The following is a 22,164-nucleotide window of genomic DNA, read 5'->3' as shown; positions in this document are numbered from 1 at the left end:
ATCTGCAACTTGTAGAGGTTTTTTTTTTTTTTTCTTTTTTAATTTACAAAATGAAATAGTGAACTAATCCGGTATGATCACGAGGGGGAAAGAAAATCGAAGTTTGACTGCAATTTTTCTGTGCCTTTTTTACGAGCTGTCACCGATCCAGATGTGATCCGGGCCCGACGTTACTCAACTTTAGTGATTTCTGTTGCTATCGACAGGTACTTACTGACATGAAACGGCAACCAGATTCAAGGACAGAAACTTGAGGGCGACCAAAGTCATACACATGGGTTGGCCTGGTAATTTGATGGTCCATTGCTTCTTACCCTGGAATCAACGATTACAACAGTATTATTCAATGTCCCAGTCTGTACTCTGTAGTTCTGCTGTTCTGCCTTGTAAGCGCTAGGTCGTGGATAATAATAATACTGCTTATTTATACTGCTCGCATAGGACTGAAAAGTCCCTTTACTCCAGCAGTAGGCTACTACCTACTATTATTGTGGTCACATTCTCAAATTATATTGAGGATAAAATTCCATACCTCGGATGGGATTGAACCCACGCCCTCCTAAAACCGCCAAAAATCGGCCGAAATGCCGCCAAGCGTTGCACCGATCTTAACCATAATTTTAAGGAGTTGACCTGTGCCTAACGCCATACACAAAAAGCCCACTCAGAGGATTAGGTGTGAGGGCAAACAGACCATAAGGATGGGTTAAGCTTCTACGAATCTACCCTAAATTTGACTAGAGTGTTACCTTTAAGTTGACTTGGAAATTATGTACCTACCTACCTTGATATGCGTGTGTAGAGTGAGAAGTTACCTTACGATTAAGTTTGAATAAAGAGTTGCATTAAGACTAAGGAGTTACCTCAAGTTAAGACTAAGGAGTTACCTCAAGTTAAGACTAAGGAGTTACCTCAAGTTAAGACTAAGGAGCTACATTAAGTTAAGACTAAGGAGTTACCTCAAGTTAAGACTAAGGAGCTACCTTAAGTTAAGACTAAGGAGCTACCTTAAGTAAAGACTAAGGAGTTACCTCAAGTTAAGACTAAGGAGTTACCTCAAGTTAAGACTAAGGAGCTACCTTAAGTTAAGACTAAGAAGTTACCTTAAGTTAAGACTAAGGAGTTACCTCAAGTTAAGACTAAGGAGTTACCTCAAGTTAAGACTAAGGAGCTACCTTAAGTTAAAACTAAGAAGTTACCTCAAGTTAAGACTAAGGAGTTACCTCAAGTTAAGACTAAGGAGCTACCTTAAGTTAAAACTAAGAAGTTACCTCAAGTTAAGACTAAGGAGCTACCTTAAGTTAAGACTAAGAAGTTACCTTAAGTTTGACTAAGGAGTATGCGTCACCCAAGTCTGCAATGACCAATCTATTCTCCTTATCACCGGCGATATCTGCCAAGGTCATACAAGACGGTAACGTGTTGATAGCAGCGCGAGTATCAGTGAACGCGTCAATCCAAGGGTTCGGGTTCGATCTTCTAAAATGAAAACAAAATAAAATGTAAAAAGGGCCCCCCAAAAAGGTCCAGGTCTGAAAATCTACTAAGCTCAGAACCTTTTCTTCTTTTTTTTTCAAGAGGTTTGACAGAGGGAACTGTAACTGCTAAGCTCAACTCATCGTCCCGAAATCCATCAGGATAAAATCCGGTTCGGGCGGGAATCGAACCCATGGCGGCCTAGCATTTCCAAGGCAGACGCAAGCTCAGTACTTAAGGAGTTCAACATTTTTGGCAAATTTAATCAAACTTGCAGTTAGAAAAAGTGGATTTTACAATGAGGTGCTCTGCACTGCAACAGTGCTAGTTATTTACTGACAAAACAAAACAATTTTAATAAATAAAAAAAATATCGATGCATTTATGCGTTTATTGTAAATTATAGCACAACATTTTACAATAATGAACAGCTATTTACAATCATTTACAATATTTAAATATAATAAGAGATCAATTTCCAAACAAAAAATATCCAACAATATACATATTATGGCAACCGTAGGAAAAACATATTTTACAGAGGGGCCTACTCGCAATTACTAAAAAGAAATAAAAAATCGGTTGTAATTTACAAGCCTTAAATATTTTAGGCTGCTTGAAAATAAAATATATTTCTCGGTTATGATTTGGCTAAAAACGGCTAAAACTATTTTGAGTCTAAAAAAAACCGTTTTCTATGAATTTCTAAGCGTTTTTTCGTATCTTATCTTCTAAGGTTCAAGGAATTCTATACATATCTTAGATAGATCCATTTATGTGCAAAGAATGTTTATATTCTACTATCTACAATTCTACATTAATCATATTCGTTCTCCAACTTCACAACAACTTCTTTTTCTGATATTTGAGCTTCGTCATTGCTTCGCACGGCAGTGTACCTCCCCATGTCTGCCTCATGTCTTTCTCTTTCCAGTCTCATTCTTTGCACCACTTCTCTCTCCTTTAGTTCCAATTCTCTGTTCCTTCTTACGTTTTCCTTCAGTCTGTCTTCTGCATCTCTTCGGAGCATTTCTCTAATCTGTTCTCGTTTATCTTTGATGAGGAGTATTTGCTCTTGCAGTAGTTGTTCTCTAACTTCGAGATTTCTGATATGTTTGGGTAGCGTTTCAGTCATATTGCCTGCAAAAATTAGATAGTGAAGAATATTTAATTAATCATTTACTGGTTAGTTTTTTTTTTTTTTTTTTTTTTTTTTTTTTGAAGAGGTTTGACAGAAGTAACTGTAACTGCTAAGGTCTTATCGTACCGAAATCGAAGAGAGAAGGAAGACAGGATAGGAGAAAGCCAGCCGTTCCGAGAACGAACATTATCCCATTTTTTTTTTTTTTTTAAGAGGTTTGACAGAGGGAACTGTAACTGCTATGGTCTTATCGTCCCGAAATCGAAGAGAGAAGGAAGACAGGATAGGAGAAAGCCAGCCGTTCCGAGAACGAACATTATCCCATCAGGATAAAATCTGCCCCGGGCGGGAATCGAACCCGCGGCCTAGCACTTACAAGGCAGACGCGCTACCAACCAAGCTAACTAGGCTGGGCTGGTTGGTTTGATACATAAAAAAAGAATTCCTAAAAATACCAACACACAAGACTGACCCCTTATTTCTCAACCAACAGATTTCAATAATTTAATGGTAAAGTGCAATTTCTGCTACTCAAGTACACTTGGATCAGCAAGGAACGTAAGTCCCATATCAGTCAGCACTTTGTCCTTGGATATGTTCTGGATGCTGATTTGAAGCTTCAGCCTCGGACCTAGGCCAAGTACCTGAGAACAGAGTAAGCAAACCATTTTGGACAACCTACCTAGTTGCCTAGAAGGTAGCGCACCAGCCTTGTAAGCGCTATGTCACGGGTTTGATTCCATTAAAGAAGGATATAATATAGGTATATGTATAAGGTTAAAAGAATCTTTAAATTAGGTTAGAAGACTTTCCCCTTGTTCTATTCTTAGCCGGCAGGATGTGATGTGTTCTTTTCCAGACGGTCACCCATCCAGACACTAGCCACGCCCGACGTTGCTTGCACAATCGCTGTGGTTTTCCTTATAGTGAGGGGATTTTTCTTCGAGGAAATTACGAATTACTTTTCCCTTTCCGGTAGGAAATCACGAAACAGAATATTAGTACAAAAATGGTTACTTGAGGATCAAAATAAGGAAACAATTATGAACCTTTTAAAATAAGAAATAAAAAAGGGAGGGAAAAAATGTTGGTACCTACTTAACAATAGTAAACAAGAGAAATTCAATCTTTCGACTTTTCTTTTTGGTATATTTTTGCAGTACATAAACCATAGCCTGGCACATACTTATAATAAGTAAATCAGGCTATGGGGTAACTTCTAAGGCGGGAATCGAACCCGCGGCCTAGCACTTACAAGGCAGACGCGCTACCAACCAAGCTAACTAGGCTGGGCTGGTTGGTTTGATACATTCAGTTAAATGTTTTACACAGTCAAATATTTTACAGACTTTTTCACCTATATTACCTGACATTATCAATGTACCTTGAACATTGAAATACTTACCAACTTGAACATTAATGACGGGTGAACTTTTCTTCCTTTTCAAATTCGGTGGTGGAATGACATTATTTTTTGGTGTGACTGGCAGAGGTAAGGTTGGACGAGGAGTGCCATTAGGAATAGAAGAAGTTACGGAAACAGGTGGCCTAAACGAAGGAGCGCCAGTGGCCAATAGAACCTTCCTAGTGCCAGAAGTATTGCTAGTGTTAGAAGTAGATGGAATAATAATGTAAGACGGTGTAGCAGCACCAGAAGATGATAGAGAGGTAAGATTAAATAGAGGTGTAGATGGAAGTTTACTGGCGGTAGAAACTGATGGGAGATTACTATCTGAAGATGGTACGGGCTTCTTATCACTGGAATGTAGAATGGAAGAGAGGATGGGGGAAGTAGCATCATGCTCATCTGATTCATACCCATTGTTTGAATCCTGAAATATTGAGAAAGAATTACGATATGTAGGTAGTACTGATGCTATGAACCAACTTCAGTGGTGCAGTGGTTAGCATAGTGGACTTTGAATCTGCAGGTTGGTGGTTTGAGTCCAAGTCATGTCATAAAATTTAGCGTAGTATATTAAGCAGGGGACGACGTTTGTGACCAGCATTTATGCTTAACACAATTAAAATTCCTTTTACTAATGCTATGATTCATTGAAGATTTAGTGACATAACTAAATTTACTGTTGCTTTCAGTTGTACATACTTGTTTTCCATACTATTATATTATACTAAATGTATGCTGCCAAACAATGGCACTGTGCACCTTCAAAATTTCCTCAAGTAATTCCTATTACCTATGATTTTTGATACTTACTGAGGCACATTCATTATCATCTAATTGAAGTGGATCTACTGTAACAACAATTGGATCTGAATCATCTGTAATGGAAAAAGAACAACAGGTTAGATTATTTGAATATTACCAAAATAAACGTCTGAGCACGTAGAATCTGTTCTCTATTGGTACATGATGGGGATTAATGCTCAAATACATATTGAGTTTTGGTACAAGATTAAGGTTTAACAACCAATGGGCTACCTATATTGTTTTTTTTTTACTTTCTATTATTATTATTATTTTTACTCACCAGCATCTTCAGGTTCTTTTTTGCCATATTTTGGAAATGGGACTTCAATGGACTCTAATATCACTTTAGCTTCTTTTATTTGGTCCCATGAATTTGGTTTGGTCCAAATCTTTTTCTTCTCTTTTTCTTTTGTTTGTTTCCTGGATTTCACCAACAGTTGCCGATATTTATTTTGCAAACTGTCTGCCTCTCTGTACGGCCCCACTCCTTGTGCGTTAAACTCCATTGCTAACTTATCCCACGTAGCTTTCTTCTTGGCCCATTGAGACAGCCCTGTTTCTTTACTTGCAATCACATTCTTGTATTTAATCACAAGTGTCAGGAGACACTTTACTTCATCCATAGTGTAAGCTGTAGGCTTACAATATCTCTCCATCACTGTAAACAAAATAGATTATATTTAAAATAGTTAGACTAATCTGAAAAAGTAATCTAACCGGTAGATTGATTTTTAACTAGTCAATATGAGCTAATCCAATAGTTCTTCCCAAAATGTTCCATTTTGAAGCATTGAAACAACTGCTACATTGGACTCATATCTGTGCTACCCATCCCAAAGGATATCTCTTATCATATGGCTGAGAAGATCTGATATCTGATTTTAATAGACAAACTTACCTCTGGGTGAGTGTATCATGTCACCAGTGATTTGATTCGAGCCAAGGTTCATCTTGCTTTCAAAGCCTTTAATTCAATATAACTGACATTGGTGAGTAAATTAGTAGGAAGCTATGATATCTCAGGAAGAGCAATACTTGAATACCTAGTTCACAGGGACAAAGTAATAACAGGAAACAGTGTTCCGAAACACAAAAACACGGGAATAGCACTCATTGGCAATTGGCATCCGAATTCCGATTGATAAAAAAAATTAAAATGATAATATTTTTAAAATTTCCCGCCTATCCCGCCTGGAGTCGATTTTTGTACCAGTGTTGCCAGATCTGTAAATCATGAATTGAATTTCAGTCATGAATTGAAATCAATTCAGAAATAGAAAGTAAAAAAATGGGAAAACACGTCTTCATTCATTCCCTCAACGAGAAAATAGTGTCATAGCTAGTTCCTTCAGAAAAGGAAAAATTCGTGTCTGTTGTTCAAATAATTTCCCTCAAAAGGGACATTAACCGTAACTTAGCAAAGCCTGCAAATTTCTTGTAAGAGAAAAAAACTCCAAGCTAACTAGGCGGACTTTTTTGAGATTGTTTGGGCAAAGTATTCGAGTATGCTCAGATGTAATATGAGTCTGTACTAACGGGCCTAACAACCCATTTTATGAACAAAAAATGGGAAAAGTGAGATTAAAAAAAAAAATCTCACTCTCAAGTCAGACTGAAACAAATTTTGGCCAATCAGAATTTTGGAATTCTTGAGTGCAGCTTGAGAGCCAGTATTATGTTCATACAATATGGCCCTTACACTCATATTTATGAACAGAAATTTTCGATCTCAGATCAGTCTCAAACAAAATTTTGGCCAATCAGATTTTTGGAATTGGGAAACAAATTTTGGCCAATCAGAATTTTGGAATTCTTGAGTGCAGCTTGAGAGCCAGTATTATGTTCATACAATATGGCCCTTACACTTTATTTATGAACAGAAATCCTCGATCTCAGATCAGTCTCAAGCAAAATTTTGGCCAATCAGATTTTTGGAATTGATGCTTGAGCACTTGCTGAGAGCCAGTATTTTGTTCATAAAATATGGCCCTTAGTTGTTTCCTCACAACGGGTTCAGAGGGAAGACCTGCGTTATTTTTCCGATCCCCTTCGTTACTCCCTCTCGGAACAGCAGCCTCATGCCTTCCCGTACATACTCGGGGTGTCGCACAAAGCGAAACATCACGCTCGCTGTTTCGTTCGTGTGAATGCCCCCCGTACCCAGGATACCCTCGATGACAGCGGTTTGCCTGATGTTGCCAATGTGCACGGTGGTCTGAAAGCCCTGGTTGATTTGCGTCGAGTGAAACAAAACGCCAGGTGCTCTCGAGTCATACCGACTACACCTGGAAATATAAAAGAAGATTCAAATCAAATCATGTAGATATTCTTTGTGGTAAAGCAGACAGCAAACAACTTTAGTGGGTATCACAACATAACTATTAATTCGCATCTACTCGTATCATCATTTTACACTGGTAATGCCGCCACTGATCGCTACTCGATTAAAGTAGCTAGGTACTCGATTGTCCTCACGAGGCCGAGTGCACCCCGAACTCCAAGCACAGAGAGTAAAAAACTCCGACCCAACCGAGAATCGAACCCGGGACCTCCGGAGTGCAAGCCTGCTGTGATACCCACTCGGCCACTGTGTTTGCTACTACTCGCATTCTCTTGCTTTATGAATAAAATAGCTCAAAGGCATGAACTGGGACAATGGATATTATATGTACTGGGAAAAAGTTGCAAACACCAGGTTCCCAAAAGATCACTGAAGTTAAACAACATTGAGCGTGGTTAGTATCCGGATGGGTGACCATCTGGGCTCTGCTGGCTTTCCTCGGGGCTTTCCCCCCCGTTTTTTTTTTTTTTTTTTTTTTTTTTAGTTCAGTTTTCAATTTTCATTTATTTGGCATAATAAATACATACAATTTCTGGTAAATGCTTAAAAAAATTATATTTATACAAAATAAAATAGAAGATGGTCAACGTAGAATAAGTAGAATTCAAGAAGTATTAAGTGGATTGTAAAACGCATCGAAAGAAAGGAAAAGAAGAGAAAAGAAACGAAAAGAAGAGGAAAAAAAATGTAGTTACTGTACCAATTTGATGGGTTTTTTTTTTACTTTTTATTATTATTATTATTATTATTATTATCAAGCTAAAAAAGATCAATTCATGCTCACAAATATGCAAAGGGGGTTTTCAAAAGTGAATCTCTAATAAAAATTACACCAAAGTTTTACTATTACCTACCTACTAAGGTACCTAGACTTACCTTGAATTCCTTCACAATGGTAAAGGCTTCCGGATCCAGAATGTATATCTTGGAGCTCTCTGTAGCCAACACTAGGCATGATATGGACTTATCATCAGGTAAACTCTTGGATACAGGAGTCATACATGTAATCACGGTCTGATGAACAGTAAAGAATTATTAAACGAGAATTAAATGGCATTTTTTTTCAAGAGGTTTGATAGTAGGAACTGTAACTGCTAAGGTTTTATCGTCCCGAAATTGAAGAGAGAAGGAGAACGTCAGTCGTTCCGAGAACGAACATTATCCCATCAGAATAAAATCTAACCCGCGGTCAGCGCTTACAAGGCAAACGCACTACCAACCAAGCTAACTAGGCTTTTAAAAATTATACCTCCCTTCTTTCGGTCGACAACGTATTCCGTTCCTCAGCGTCGCGCGTCGCTCACCTGTTTCTTAACCTCGACATGTTTGTGTGTCGCGACATACTCGGCGCGTTCCGCGTCGCTTTTCAGACGCAGGAAGTCCTGGGACAGCGTCGACAAATTGGAATAGCCCAGATCCTGTTGTAGATCCATGAGGAGTTTGTATAGTTGGGCCACATCTGTGGATGCCGTCTTCCACAGGTCACTTTCGCCAGATCCTGTTGTAGATCCGTGAGGAGTTTGTATAGTTGGGCCACATCTGTGGATGCTGTCTTCCACAGGTCACTTTCCAGGGAGTTCTCTTCTTCCCCCGGCAGACAGAATTTGAAGAAGGGGCGTTGGTTTTTGTACAGGTACACCTGGGCACCGGCAGCCACGGCTAGGGCTGGGGAAGAGAGGTAAAGTTGTGAATTTATACTTTATTTTTGTTGCTAAAATTTATCAAAATAAAATTAATTAATACTTTATTTTACTTTCCGTGTCCATCCTAATTATCTTGGAGGGTTGCGCGGCTGCCTTGTAAGCGCAACAAGGCAGCTGCCTTGTAAGTTTTTATCCCACTTCTGGAATCGAACACGAGACCTTCTGCGTGACAAGCCAGCGTGTAACCGTGTGCTCGTTTAATCTGTTCCAGGTTTACAAAGGAACTCACCTCGAGTCGGAATTGATTTGATTCCCGCCCGAGGCGAGTTTGTCCTTATCAGGTAAGCTCTGTTCTCAGAAGAGCTGTCTTTTTCCTATCCTGTCCTTCCTTCCTCTCTCTCTCTCTCTCAGATTGCGGGACAATAAGACCTCCGTTTTGTTACAGTTCCCTTTATCAAACATTTTTTTTTATACTTTCAGTATTATACAATAAAATTATACATAATCTCGGCGCGTTCCGCGTCGCTTTTCAGACGCAGGAAGTCCTGGGACAGCGTCGACAAATTGGAATAGCCCAGATCCTGTTGTAGATCCGTGAGGAGTTTGTATAGTTGGGCCACATCTGTGGATGCTGTCTTCCACAGGTCACTTTCCAGGGAGTTTTCTTCTTCCCCCGGCAGACAGAATTTGAAGAAGGGGCGTTGGTTTTTGTACAGGTATACCTGGGCACCGGCAGCCACGGCTAGGGCTGGGGAAGAGAGGTAAAGTTGTGAATTTATACTTTATTTTTGTTGCTAAAATTTATCAAAATAAAATTAATAAATACTTTATTTTACTTTCCATTGCCATCCTAATTATCTTGGAGGGTTGCGCGGCTGCCTTGTAAGCGCTAAGTCTTGGGTTTGATTCCCGTCCGAGGCGAGTTTGTCCTTATCAGGTAAGCTCTGTTCTCAGAAGAGCTGTCTTTTTTCTATCCTATCCTTCCTCTCTCTCAGATTTCGGGACGATAAGACCTCCGTTTTGTTACAGTCCCCTTTATCAAACATTTTTTATATACTTTCAGTATTATACAATATACATATTGTATAGTTTTTTATTCTTTCTAATACGTTTATTATTGCATAAAGTATCTAGCCAGAAGCGGCAGTTGAGTAGCACGTATCTAAATGGCTGACAGTCTGGGACACCTACCTATTGGATAAAACGTGCTGTCGACTATGCACTCGTGAAGATAATAAATTTTTAATATTGCTCATTTATTATTCTCGAATATGACTTTAAGGTGAGTCGCTTTACTCCAGCAGTATGAAATTTGTGGAAAAAACATTTCCTACGCCTCGGTTAAAATTCCACACCTTGGTTGGGATTGAACCCACGCCCCCCTGTTTACCAGTCGAGCGTCTTGACCATTACACCACCGAGACTGACCGATGCTTACCTGGTATGTGAGGTACATTGAAATCGGTATAGATAGCAGTAATAGCACATGGGAGATCGGAAAATGGGATTTCCGACTCGAGGTGAGTTCCTTTGTAAACCTGGAACAGATTAAACGAGCACACGGTTACACGCTGGCTTGTCACGCAGAAGGTCTCGATTCCAGAAGTGGGATAAAAATACTGAAAAAAGTGCGGGAAACCAGCAGTTGTAGCACGTTAACCGTACCAGTTCCCGACGAATGAAGTTAGGCAACGCCGCGTGTGGTTGGTATCTAGACCGGTGACGGTATTGGACATCACGTTCTGCTATTTTAAGGAGTTGACCTGTGCCTAACGCCATACACAAAAAGCCCACTCAGAGGATTAGGTGTGAGGGCAAACAGACCATAAGGATGGGGTAAGCTTCTACGAATCTACCCTAAATTTGACTAGAGTGTTACCTTTAAGTTGACTTAGAAATCATGTACCTATTTACCTTGATATAAGTCCGAACTGTCCGAATAATAAGCTCGGTAGTGAGAGGCCAAGAGTTCGATTCCCACCTGAGGAATTTAATTTTAACCTTGATAATTTGAGACCAGTATAAACACAAAAATTTGTTGTTTAACTCGCCAGTTTTACGTCTAATTTCGTTTGTTCCGCGCTAACTCTCCAAGAGTTGGTTTGATTTTGATGAAATTTGGTTCACACGGACATACGGTCACACGGAAATTTTACTCATTTGGGCTCACGGAACTCTTTTTCCGAGTTCTACGGTTCACTGAAATACCTACCTACTATAGAACTATGGAGTTCTCTTACCTTGGAATAGTCATTATGAAAATCTTTAAAAATAAAATACAACTTTTTTCCTCGCGTTTTACTTTGGAAATGAATACTTTTTCCGATAGAAAAAATTGAAAATAATAATAATAATAAGAATGTCTACGGCATTGTCAGTTAATTTTCAACCACTGTTTCATTGAAATAACTACGTTTTTTTAGAAGAACCAAAGTCATATGGCATTTGTTTACATATTGCCCTTGTATGTTACCATGGAAACATCAATACCAAGCATAATCATGTACATGTAGATACACTTTGCACTCTGGCTCCTCTTATCCCATAAAAAAAGTGCTATCATAACAGAAGTGCCTAGGCAGCTAGGCACTTGCAGCTAGGGAGCTAGTAAAAAATAAATGAATCAGCAAAAATCCCAATGTAGGTACCTAGGTATATGTATGAGAGAAAATAAAGTACAAATTACATTTTATTTATTTTACAGAAAAAAATAAAGGTTTTTCTTTATTTTTACAGATACATAGCATAGGTATTATCTTTTTGTTACAAGGTAAAATTAAAATAAATTTGAAAGAAAGAAGAAGAAGAAAAAGTAAAGAGGACTCTATCAAATTAAAACTATGTCAGTATTTACAATATCTATTCATGGGTATCAAATAATTTTTTAAACATGGACAAACAAAATATGAAAGAAAAAAGATCAAAGCTTGACTATAATGGGCACCTACGTTTAAGAAGTACCTTCGGTATACACTGCCTACATTTGGTTGAACTGGGTCCTCTTGCAAAAGTCCTAAAGGTGGGATGAAGAATTTACGAGCTTAGGACGATTGCACCCACTTTAGAAAATTCTTAAACATGATTTACCATTGTTGAACCATCTAAAAATCACAATTTAATTAATTATAATAAAACAGAATGATTTATTCCTTATTTATTACGTAACAGTCAGTCGGTATAAGGAGGTTTAAAAAGGTTTTTTTTTTTTTTTTTTTTTTCTTTAAGAGGTTTGACAGAGGGAACTGTATTAAGGTTTACCTACCTTTATTTACCTATTTTATTTTTATTTTTTTTTTTTCTTTTATCTAAAACGTATTATTATATGTGCATAACGTACGATAACGTATTCTTCCTACTTATGATAGTATTTGAAAGTATATAGCATGGAGTTAAACAAACTAAAACAATAAATACGAGACATACAGAATGTACCGTGTATAAAATAATGTTGATTTCCTTATATCGAATTTGTTAGTCTAAAAACAGAGTGGAGAAGAGAGCAAAGAGCATAGAGCTTTTTGCTATAAGAGGTTTGCTCTTTTATCCCTTCCCTTTACGTGTCCACTTCATCCTTTAGCCTTAGTGTCAAAGATCTAGAGATGCCTACGGAAAATAACCTACCTATATAATTACAAGCTATACAACAAAGAACGTGTAAATTTTACTTAGAATTTGTTAGTGTGCAGATCAAATTTAGAGATGCATATGTAAATGTTATATAGAATTTGTTAGTACGAAGATCAAATTTAGAGATACATACGGACATAACCTAACTACCTATAAAATGAAAATGTGTACTCAATGGTGAAACCTAAAATTAAAATGTGCAAACAAAAATCAATCGTAAGCAAGAGTTCTTTTGGATAGAAAATGAAGGGGCCTAAAATATTTTTTTTTCCAGCCAGTTTTCTTAATTGTTCAAGTGTGACTGTAGTATTCAATATTTTTTGAACATGTGCGCTGTTTATATGACACGACATGTGCCCTGTTTATATGACACAAGCCATGCACGAAATAGTTTTTTGATCGCACATAAACACCTATGGAGGGCTATCGAAAAGCTTAAAAGTTAAACAACTAATTAAGAATAAGGTACATTTGACTACGAACTAAAAACGATAAATTCTATACAGCCGTTTCAATTGGCAGTGGGTTAAACTTAACTAAACCCATCGAATTGAATTTCAGTCATGAATTGAATTTCAGTCATGAATTGAATTTCAGTCATGAATTGAAATCAATTCAGAAATAGAAAGTAAAAAAATGGGAAAACACGTCTTCATTCATTCCCTCATAGAGAAAATAGTGTCATAGCTAGTTCCTTCAGAAAAGGAAAAATTCGTGTCTGTTGTCCAAATAATTTCCTTCGAAAGGGACATTAACCGTAAATTAGCAAAGCCTGCAAATTTCTTGTAAGAGAAAAAACTCCAAGCTGACTTTTTTGAGATTGTTCGGGCAAAGTATCCGAGTATGCTCAGATGTAATATGAGTCTGTACTAACTAATAACCCATTTTATGAACAAAAAATGGGAAAAGTGAGATTAAGAAAAAAAAAAAAAAAAAAAATCCCACCCCCAAGTAGTCAGACTGAAACAAATTTTGGCCAATCAGAATTTTGGAATTCTTGGAGTGCAGCTTGAGAGCCAGAGTATTATTATGTTCATACCAATTGGCCCTTAACACTTTATTTATGAACAGAAATCCTCGATCTCAGATCAGTCTCAAGCAAAATTTTGCCAATCAGATTTTTGGAATTGATGCTTGAGCACTTGCTGAGAGCCAGTATTTTGTTCATAAAATATGGCCCTTAGTTGTTTCCTCACAACGGGTTCAGAGGGAAGACCTGCGTTATTTTTCCGATCCCCTTCGTTACTCCCTCTCGGAACAGCAGCCTCATGCCTTCCCGTACATACTCGGGGTGTCGCACAAAGCGAAACATCACGCTCGCTGTTTCGTTCGTGTGAATGCCCCCCGTACCCAGGATACCCTCGATGACAGCGGTCTGCCTGATGTTGCCAATGTGCACCGTGGTCTGAAAGCCCTGGTTGATTTGCGTCGAGTGAAACAGGACCACTATACTCGCCTGGGAATGTAAACAGGAAAAGAAAGAAAGAAACATTTTAATAACCTCTCCCGGAAAAATAAATTTGAAAGCAACCTCCTTGGCTGAGTGGGTATCACACTAGGCTTGTACTCCGGAGGTCGGTTCGGTTCCCGGCGGGGTCATTTTTTTTAGTTCACGGTGAACTCAGCTACTTTAATCGAGTAGAGACCAGTGGTGGCATTACCAGTGTAAAAAGATGATTGAAATATGGAAATTGATTGCAAAAGAGGCACTTAGTAATGCTGTGATATAAACAAAAGTTGTGAAAAACTCTACTTTTGATTGATTTTTTTAAAGAAAGGAATTCGATGACCCGTTTAACTGAAGTGTTTGTTATTAATAAAATACTCGTACAGATTCCTTGACAAAACAATGTATACTCTTGACAAAGGAACTTGAAATGGACTGAAGTTCCTGTCGTAGTAAAAACCATACCATGTCTAACCTGACAGGCCTGGACTGAAACATAGGCCGTGCAATCTGATTGGCCAAACAGTTCCAAATCAACCAATCAGATTGCTAGATGACTTACCTGAAAGAAGAGACAGGCAGAGCGTGGTGTGTCTCTACCTAGAAGTACCATGCCATGCCTGACCTGTGACAGGCCTGGTCTCAGACATAGGGAGGCGGCCTGGGATGCTCGTACTATCCTACATGGTGCTTTGTTCCTGTCAAACAACATGGGACATATTTTATTAAAACGTTTGGACGTCACTGTACAACTGACGATGACCTTATCTACTTCCAGAGTAACCTCTCTGACAGGTCCGCCTGTCAGATCTACCTGAAAGTGTGTGGCAGTAATAATAAGTCTCTCAGGCGATCAGAAAGAGACCTGAAAGAACGCGAGGTGCTCTCGAGTCATACCGACTACACCTGGAAATATAAAAGAAGATTCAAATCAAATCATGTAGATATTCTTTGTGGTAAGGCAGAGAGCAAACATTTTTAGTGGGTATCACAACATAACTATTAATTCTCATCTACTCGTATCATCATTTTACACTGGTAATGCCGCCACTGGTCGCTACTCGATTAAAGTAGCTAGGTACTCGATTGTCCTCACAAGACCGAGTGCACCCCGAACTCCAAGCACAGAGAGTAAAAAACTTCGACCCAGCCGAGAATCGAACCCGGGACCTCCGGCGTGCAAGCCTAGCTAGTGTGATACCCACTCGGCGAGGTTAACGCCTTAGGCGTTCTCTACCACCTAACCCTTAGAGCTCCATTATTATGTGACATTATGTGGTCAAATTCTCAAATAAATGAGGATGAAATTCCATACCTCGGCTGGGATCGAACCCACGCCCTCCTGATTACCAGGCGAGCGTCTTGACCACTACGCCACCGAGGCTGGTTACATTGACGTTAACCCTCTAGATTATATCCTGTCTTCCTTCTCTCTTCGATTTCGGGACGATAAGACCATAGCAGTTACAGTTCCCTCTGTCAAACCTCTTAAAAAAAAGGCTAAAATATTGAACCTTGCTTACCCTTCTACAGGCGGCTGACGTGAGCACTGCTTGCACCCTGGACAGCACAGCCTCTTCCTCAGACGTCAGATCGATCTTAGTGACTACAACGAAGAATGGAGTTTCCAGAGCCATCGCTAACGCCAGGTGCTCTCGAGTCATACCGACTACACCTGGAAATATAAAAGAAGATTCAAATCAAATCATGTGGATATTCTTTGTGGTAAAGCAGACAGCAAACAACCCACCTGAGAAGCGAGTAGACCTGAAGGTATGCCTGATCGGTTCTCAGATTTCAACAATATTTGGTGCTTTAATTTTAAAGTTTAAGGCCAGCCACTCACTATCAGGTATCGGGTAGACCTGACAGGCGGACCTATTCAGGCATACCTGTTATCTACTTCCAGAGTAACCTCTCTGACAGGTCCGCCTGTCAGATCTACCTGAAAGTGTGTGGCAGTAATAATAAGTCTCTCAGGCGACCAGAAAGAGACCTGAAAGCCGATGAAAATTAGATCAGTTCCACCTGACAAGCGAGCGAGTAGACATGATGAGTGTATGACGGTTCTATCAGGTATGTAGTGGTAGGTACTAGGTACGCCTGATAAGTCCTCAGTTTTTAACACTCTCTGGTGTTTTAATTTTAAAGTTTAAAGCCAGCCACTCACTATCAGCTATCAGGTAGACCCTGACAAAGGGACTTGTTCAGGTGTACCTCTCAGGTCTACCTGATTCACTATGGCTGGCCTAGGAGTTAAGATTTCCTAAGCATCCTCCATTTTGGGACAGGCGACTAGGTTCTTTCAAGATCAATACTGAGTTACTAACCCAACAGGATGCTTACCTGTGTAGTGATGTCACAGTGACTGGAGTAAAGTCCCCTCTATCATCAGGGCCGATGTATAGGGGTGCACCCTCAGTTATCACTCCCCTGGTGAGGAGACCTCCCACTACTAAACCTACTTCAGGTACCTGAAAGGGGTGAAACACAAAAGGAAAATGATTAATAATGGATGAAGTTTAAAGTGTAGCAGAGTGTCTACCAAAATCGACTGGAGTAAAGTCCCCTCTATCATCAGGGCCGATGTATAGGGGTGCACCCTCAGTTATCACTCCCCTGGTGAGGAGACCTCCCACGACTAAACCTACTTCAGGTACCTGAAAGGGTGAAACACACAAAGGGAAATGATTACTAATGGATGAAGTTTAAAGTTTAGTTTTTTTGTAAAGTTTAGTTTATTGTAATTTTTTTTTAACATAGAGTTCTTTGGAGGCAAGCAGTCTGGTCGGCACGGGATTCACATATCCCTAATATGCCATCGGAGTGAGTGAGTGAGTGAGTATTGTAATAATAAAGGAAGGACGGACTAAAAAATGAAATTCCCTGACTTTTCCCAGTCTGGTAGACACCCTGATGTAGAAAACAAAATAACACTATTACTATTTATTACAATACGTAACCTACAGGATTAGCTAGAAGAGCTCAGTGAGAACACTACCACTAGAAAAAAAAGCGAAGAAAAATAAACAGCTTGTGGGTTCGGTTCCCGCCCGGGGGGAACTTTTATGCTAAACAGATAAGGCTCGTTCTCGGAACGGCTGGCTTTCTCCTATCCTGTCTTCCTTCTCTCTTTGATTTCGGGACGATAAGACCTCTTACCTCTGTTAAACCTCTTGAAAAAAATAATAAAAATATGTAAACAATTTTACAAATGTATGTGCGAAATGTTAAGTGTTAAGTTTTCACATGGAATCACTGTTGGATAGACCACCCCCACCCGTAACATTTTTTTTTACTTTCTATTTTTATTTTATTTCATTATTATTATTATTATTTTAATTTTTAAATAGGGTTCTTACCTTGAACGTTTCGTCAATTTGAAACTCGCACACCTCTTGCTCCAATCTCTCGCGCTCCTTATTGCTCACCCCGGGCGGTAGTAGGTAGAGGAAGCGCGACAACAGGTCTAATCCGACCCCGGTCACGCTGGATACGGTGAAGATGGGGACGATGTTGTCCGCTAGTTGATTACTGGACGCTGTGATCACATCGTCCTCGGTTCGAACCACGAACGGGATCTGGGGAAAAAAAAAAATAGTGCGTCTGCCTCGTAAGCGCTAGGCCGCGGGTTCGATTCCCGCCCGAACCGGATTTTATTTTTTTTTTTTTTTTTTTTTTTTAATAAGTTTCCATTTATATTTGATCGACAAAAAACTCAGAACATACATTTTTCACATGGTATACCCACCCGTATAAGCAGAGCTTGTGCCACTTAATTTATTGCAAACTAGGCCTATCTAAAACTCCTCTCTCTATTAGAATCAGACTATGTTTTGACAGTAAAAGAAAATATTTAACCAATGCAGCGGCGACAGTACGTTGCATGCAACAGTTCTCAATGGATCACTGAAGTTAGGCAACTTTGCGCATGGTTAGTATACCACTGATAAACGAAATTATTCAAGAAACCTCTATGTTTTGACAGTAAAAGAAAATATTTAACCAATGCAGCGGCGACAGTACGTTGCATGCAACAGTTCTCAATGGATCACTGAAGTTAAGTAACTTTGCGCATGGTTAGTATACCACTGATAAACGAAATTATTCAAGAAACCTCAAAGGCTACAAAAAAGTGCCAGCCTAGTTAGCTTAGTTGGTAGTGCGTCTGCCTCGTAAGCGCTAGGCTGCGGGTTCGATTCCCGCCCGGGGCGGATTTTATCCTGATGGGATAATGTTCGTTCGCGGAACGGCTGGCTTTCTCCTATCCTGTCTTCCTTCTCTCTTCGATTTCGGGACGATAAGACAATAGCAGTTACAGTTCCCCCTGTCAAACCTCTTAATTGAAGGGTACATTTATTCTAGATAATTTATCGGGATAGAAGCCAATGAACGTGTATCCTGATACTAAAACAATGTTGATGCCAAATTTTTGTTTTTAAAACTAACTACGTAGAATAAAAACAACACAACAAGGTATGAGCAATGGGGCCCTGATTTCCTAATATGCCCTATTAATCAGCAATGTACATAATTCACAGGTTTCAAGGAGGTTTACCTATTTTATGTTGATCAAATTATCTTTTTGATTTATAATTTCAATAGTTTGTTAAAAGGTCCTTGAATAGGTAACATTACCTGGCTATAAAGTATAGAGAAATTCTCGTTTCATCTCAATCCCTAGTTGGTAAACCCCAGCATCAATCTAAAATCGACCCTTTGACGCTCGGTTAGGACTCGTCGACTTCTTACCTGAGTGACCAGGTGTTCGAATCTCAGTTTGGACGGGGTCACCAGTTTGAGCTTGTACTCCACATTGCCTAGCTGAGGTTCCGGGGGCAACTGACCCCCCTCTTCATCGTCTTCGGGCCAAATTTCGCCCCCGAAGGTCGGGGTCGAGGGCCCGGGGTCAAACAGGGCCAGAAATGAGTCCATGGAGGCCCGTGAGCTCGCGATGTGTTTTCAGTCTGAAATCAGAAGAAATTGGGAAATTTGAAGTAACAAAATTTAAATGCAAAAAGGAAAATTGGAGGTATGTTTTTTTTTTTCCAACAACCCGACGGTGGTCTTATCACACCGAAACAGAAGAGAGAAAGACAGGATAGAACGGACCTCATCTGTTCAGTATAGTTTGTTCCGGGAGGAAATCAAACCCACGACCTAGCGCTTACAAGGCAGACGTGCTACCCTCCATGGTAATTAGTTTGGTATCAGAGAGTTTCATTGTGGAATTTGAACTGACAAAATTCAAGGAAAGAAGAAAAATCGTATGGTTAGGATTCTTAGGACTGACTTACTTAGGATCAAAGCAAAGAGATTTCCTATTGTTTATGGTTTCCTATCACGCATATTAGGTTAGGAAGGTAGAGACGGCTGACGGTAAATCTGCTGATAGGACAATCAACCTGCGTGTGATAACATTGTACCAAGGCTAAATGGAGATGGTAATGCAAACTAAGGCAAATAAACCAGCATCGCATCAGTCGGTCGTCAGGTGATAAGAGTGTACCTATAGATCCTAAGCCGAGTATTTATGAAACACGGATTCCCGTTCGATGATCACCATTTTTTTTTTTTCTTCTTCTTCTTCTTCTTCTTCAATGGTGGGCAAGGAACGGGAATTATTTCATAAATTTATCTATTTCATGGAACGTGATGTATTTCAAAAATATGGCCCTTACTTTTTAGTCACCTGGTATAGGTAGATCATACGACTTATATGTATAGCATAACGTATGTCATACGTATAGGGTACGTAAATGTTACACTCCCTCCATGTTACACCACGTTGCCATATGATCTCATAAAAATTTCAAGGTTGCCAAGGTACCAATCTGTTATTGTCTGATAGACTTCTATGTGTATTGCTGTGGTACAATCAACTCTTGGATATCAATAGGTACGCCTGTAGGCTTACAATCTTTCAAAGTTCAGAATTTAGTACAATCAACTCTAACATATTCTAAGTCCCTACTCCATTCTCTTAGGACCTAGATAGAGGTCAGGTACTACTTTTACAGTTCGGGTTTTTTTTTCCAAAGAGGTATGTTAGAGAGAACTGTAGAACTGTAACTGCTAAGGTCTTATCGTCCCGAAAGCGAAGAGAGAAGGAAGACAGGATAGGAGAAAGACTGCCGTTCCGAGAACGAATCTTATCCGTTAAGGAGAAAATCCGCCCCGGGCGGGAATCGAACTTAAAAGGCAGACGGGCCACCCTCCGAGCTAACTAGGCTGGCGTTTAGGATTTAGTAATGGAAATGGAGCAGTTGCAAATGGGTAAAAATTATAAATAAGTAAATGGTCGATTCCTATGTAAAAAGTTGGGAAAAATCCAAATCTGAGGTCAAAACTCCGAAAAAATAACTGTAAAAGGTCGAAAATTCAATTTTTATTTTCCGTTCTAATGAAAGAGTTCAAATATGTGTGACGTCAGACTTTACGCAGTTGTTTTTTTCGTCCGTTAGGTAGCGCCACTATGCAAGCGCGCTAGCGGAGGAGCAGAAAGAACTGCGCAGAAATGTATGCGCACAAACACATTAATGCGTTGCCTGCGAAGGAGCTTTGCTCGGGACATTTGATGTGACGTCTTCGCCTACGGGAGCGTATGCCGTGACGTCAAAGTTCACGATTTACCGGTATTTTTTTAATCGATTTATCTCGGTATCCAGAAGTCGTACAATAAAAAGAAAAATTCCGTTGGTCCTCATTTTTCCTGCTCTGTGACTTTGAAACATCACCCAAGTAACCGCAACTGATCTATTAGTAAGTAGATACAATCAACCCTCAAATATAAATAAATTCGATTACCGGATGGAGGTAAATAGGAACTCCTGTAAATCCTTACAATCTTTCACTGTTGGTCAGAACTGTTGAGAGAAAGCAACAGCACGCTACCCTGATCGTGACATTACCTTTAAAAAACTTGGTTTGGTCAACTTCAACAAGCACAACAAAATTTGACAGTGAAAGAAAATTCAAGTACTTCACTTACGATAAATACCTATCTCAGTTCTAAACTGATACCCTAATCTACCTCAAGGCGCACAGTCTTCGCGCTACAACACAGATTGCATAACGTCACAACACAAACACAGAATTTTAAGGTCACATGAGCAATACGAGCATACTTTGTTGCCATTCACTTGGTAGATAAATAACAGTTGGTATGTACCTACTACCTACTCCTAAATAAATGCATATTTGATATTTTTACTCCAATTCGGGTGTAGCTGCTTATTTACACTATAAGCAACCAATACTCGGGTCGCGGGTTCGATTACCGGATGGAGGTAAAACAGTAATGAATGTAGAACTTTATCAATAAATAAAGAGCTATGCCAGTCTAGTTAGCTTGGAAGGTAGCTGCCTGCGAGGGAGCTTTGCTCGGGACATTTGATGTGACGTCATCGCCTACGGGAGCGTATGCCGTGACGTCAAAGTTCACGATTTACAGCGACGTTAGCACGCTACCCTAATCGTGACATTACCTTCTTGGTCAGAACTGTTGAGAGAAAGCAACAGCACGCTACCCTGATCGTGACATTACCTTTAAAAAACTTGGTTTGGTCAACTTCAACAAGCACAACAAAATTTGACAGTGAAAGAAAATTCAAGTACTTCACTTACGATAAATATCTCAGTTCTAAACTGATACCCTAATCTACCTCAAGGCGCACAGTCTTCGCGCTACAACACAGATTGCATAACGTCACAACACAAACACAGAATTTTAAGGTCACACGAGCAATACAAGCATACTCTGTTGCCATTCACTTGGTAGATAAATAACAGTTGGTATGTACCTACTATCTACTCCTAAATAAATGGATATTTTTACTTCATTTCGGTTGTAGCTGATGCTTATTTACACTATAAGCAACCAATACTCGGGTCGCGGGTTCGATTACCGGATGGAGGTGAAACAGTAATGTTGAACATCAAAAAATAAAGAGCTATGCCAGCCTAGTTAGCTCGGAAGGTAGTGCGCCTTGTAAGCGCTAGGTCGCGGGTTCAATTCTCGCCCGAGACGGACAAGTAGATGTACAGACAGACCTACACAAAGAAATTGAAATGGAACTTACGGAACCATAAATTGAACATGCCTAGTTTGCAGTCTCCTATTAAAAGCGATCTTACTTCAGGTTTGCAGTCTGATAATAAAAAGCATAGATATTGCATCAGTTTTCCGTCAACTAAGTAGGTACAGACAGGTACGTTAGTTCTTTACCTATATTTCTGTTAAATCGTTGAATTGCACTATGTTGTACGTACCAGTAC

At 39.5% G+C, this 22,164-nt stretch overlaps 2 protein-coding genes across 2 annotated transcripts; both read right to left on the bottom strand.

Moving 5' to 3' along the window:
- Window positions 1-1,828: 1,828 nt before the first annotated feature.
- On the bottom strand, window positions 1,829-5,960 carry LOC103512440. The gene is made up of 5 exons (XM_008477203.3): window positions 5,728-5,960; window positions 5,110-5,487; window positions 4,836-4,900; window positions 4,023-4,449; window positions 1,829-2,616 (listed from the first exon to the last, which is right to left on the bottom strand). The coding sequence occupies exons 1-5, from the start codon at window positions 5,777-5,779 to the stop codon at window positions 2,294-2,296; spliced, it is 1,245 nt and encodes a 414-aa protein (XP_008475425.1). The 5' UTR covers window positions 5,780-5,960; the 3' UTR covers window positions 1,829-2,293.
- A 7,588-nt stretch (window positions 5,961-13,548) lies between these two features.
- Window positions 13,549-17,468, bottom strand: LOC103512439 (GTP-binding protein 2; the record flags this gene model as incomplete). Its single annotated transcript, XM_008477202.3, is given in 4 exon segments — window positions 13,549-13,896; window positions 14,450-14,585; window positions 16,234-16,361; window positions 17,250-17,468. Coding segments are annotated over 4 exon segments (747 nt in total), but the record flags the coding sequence as incomplete, so codon positions are not given.
- Window positions 17,469-22,164: the final 4,696 nt, after the last annotated feature.

Source organism: Diaphorina citri, unplaced genomic scaffold, assembly GCF_000475195.1.
Source record: "Diaphorina citri unplaced genomic scaffold, Diaci psyllid genome assembly version 1.1 scaffold838, whole genome shotgun sequence".
NCBI lineage: Eukaryota > Metazoa > Arthropoda > Insecta > Hemiptera > Psyllidae > Diaphorina > Diaphorina citri.
This window is presented reverse-complemented; position numbering and strand designations above follow the sequence as displayed.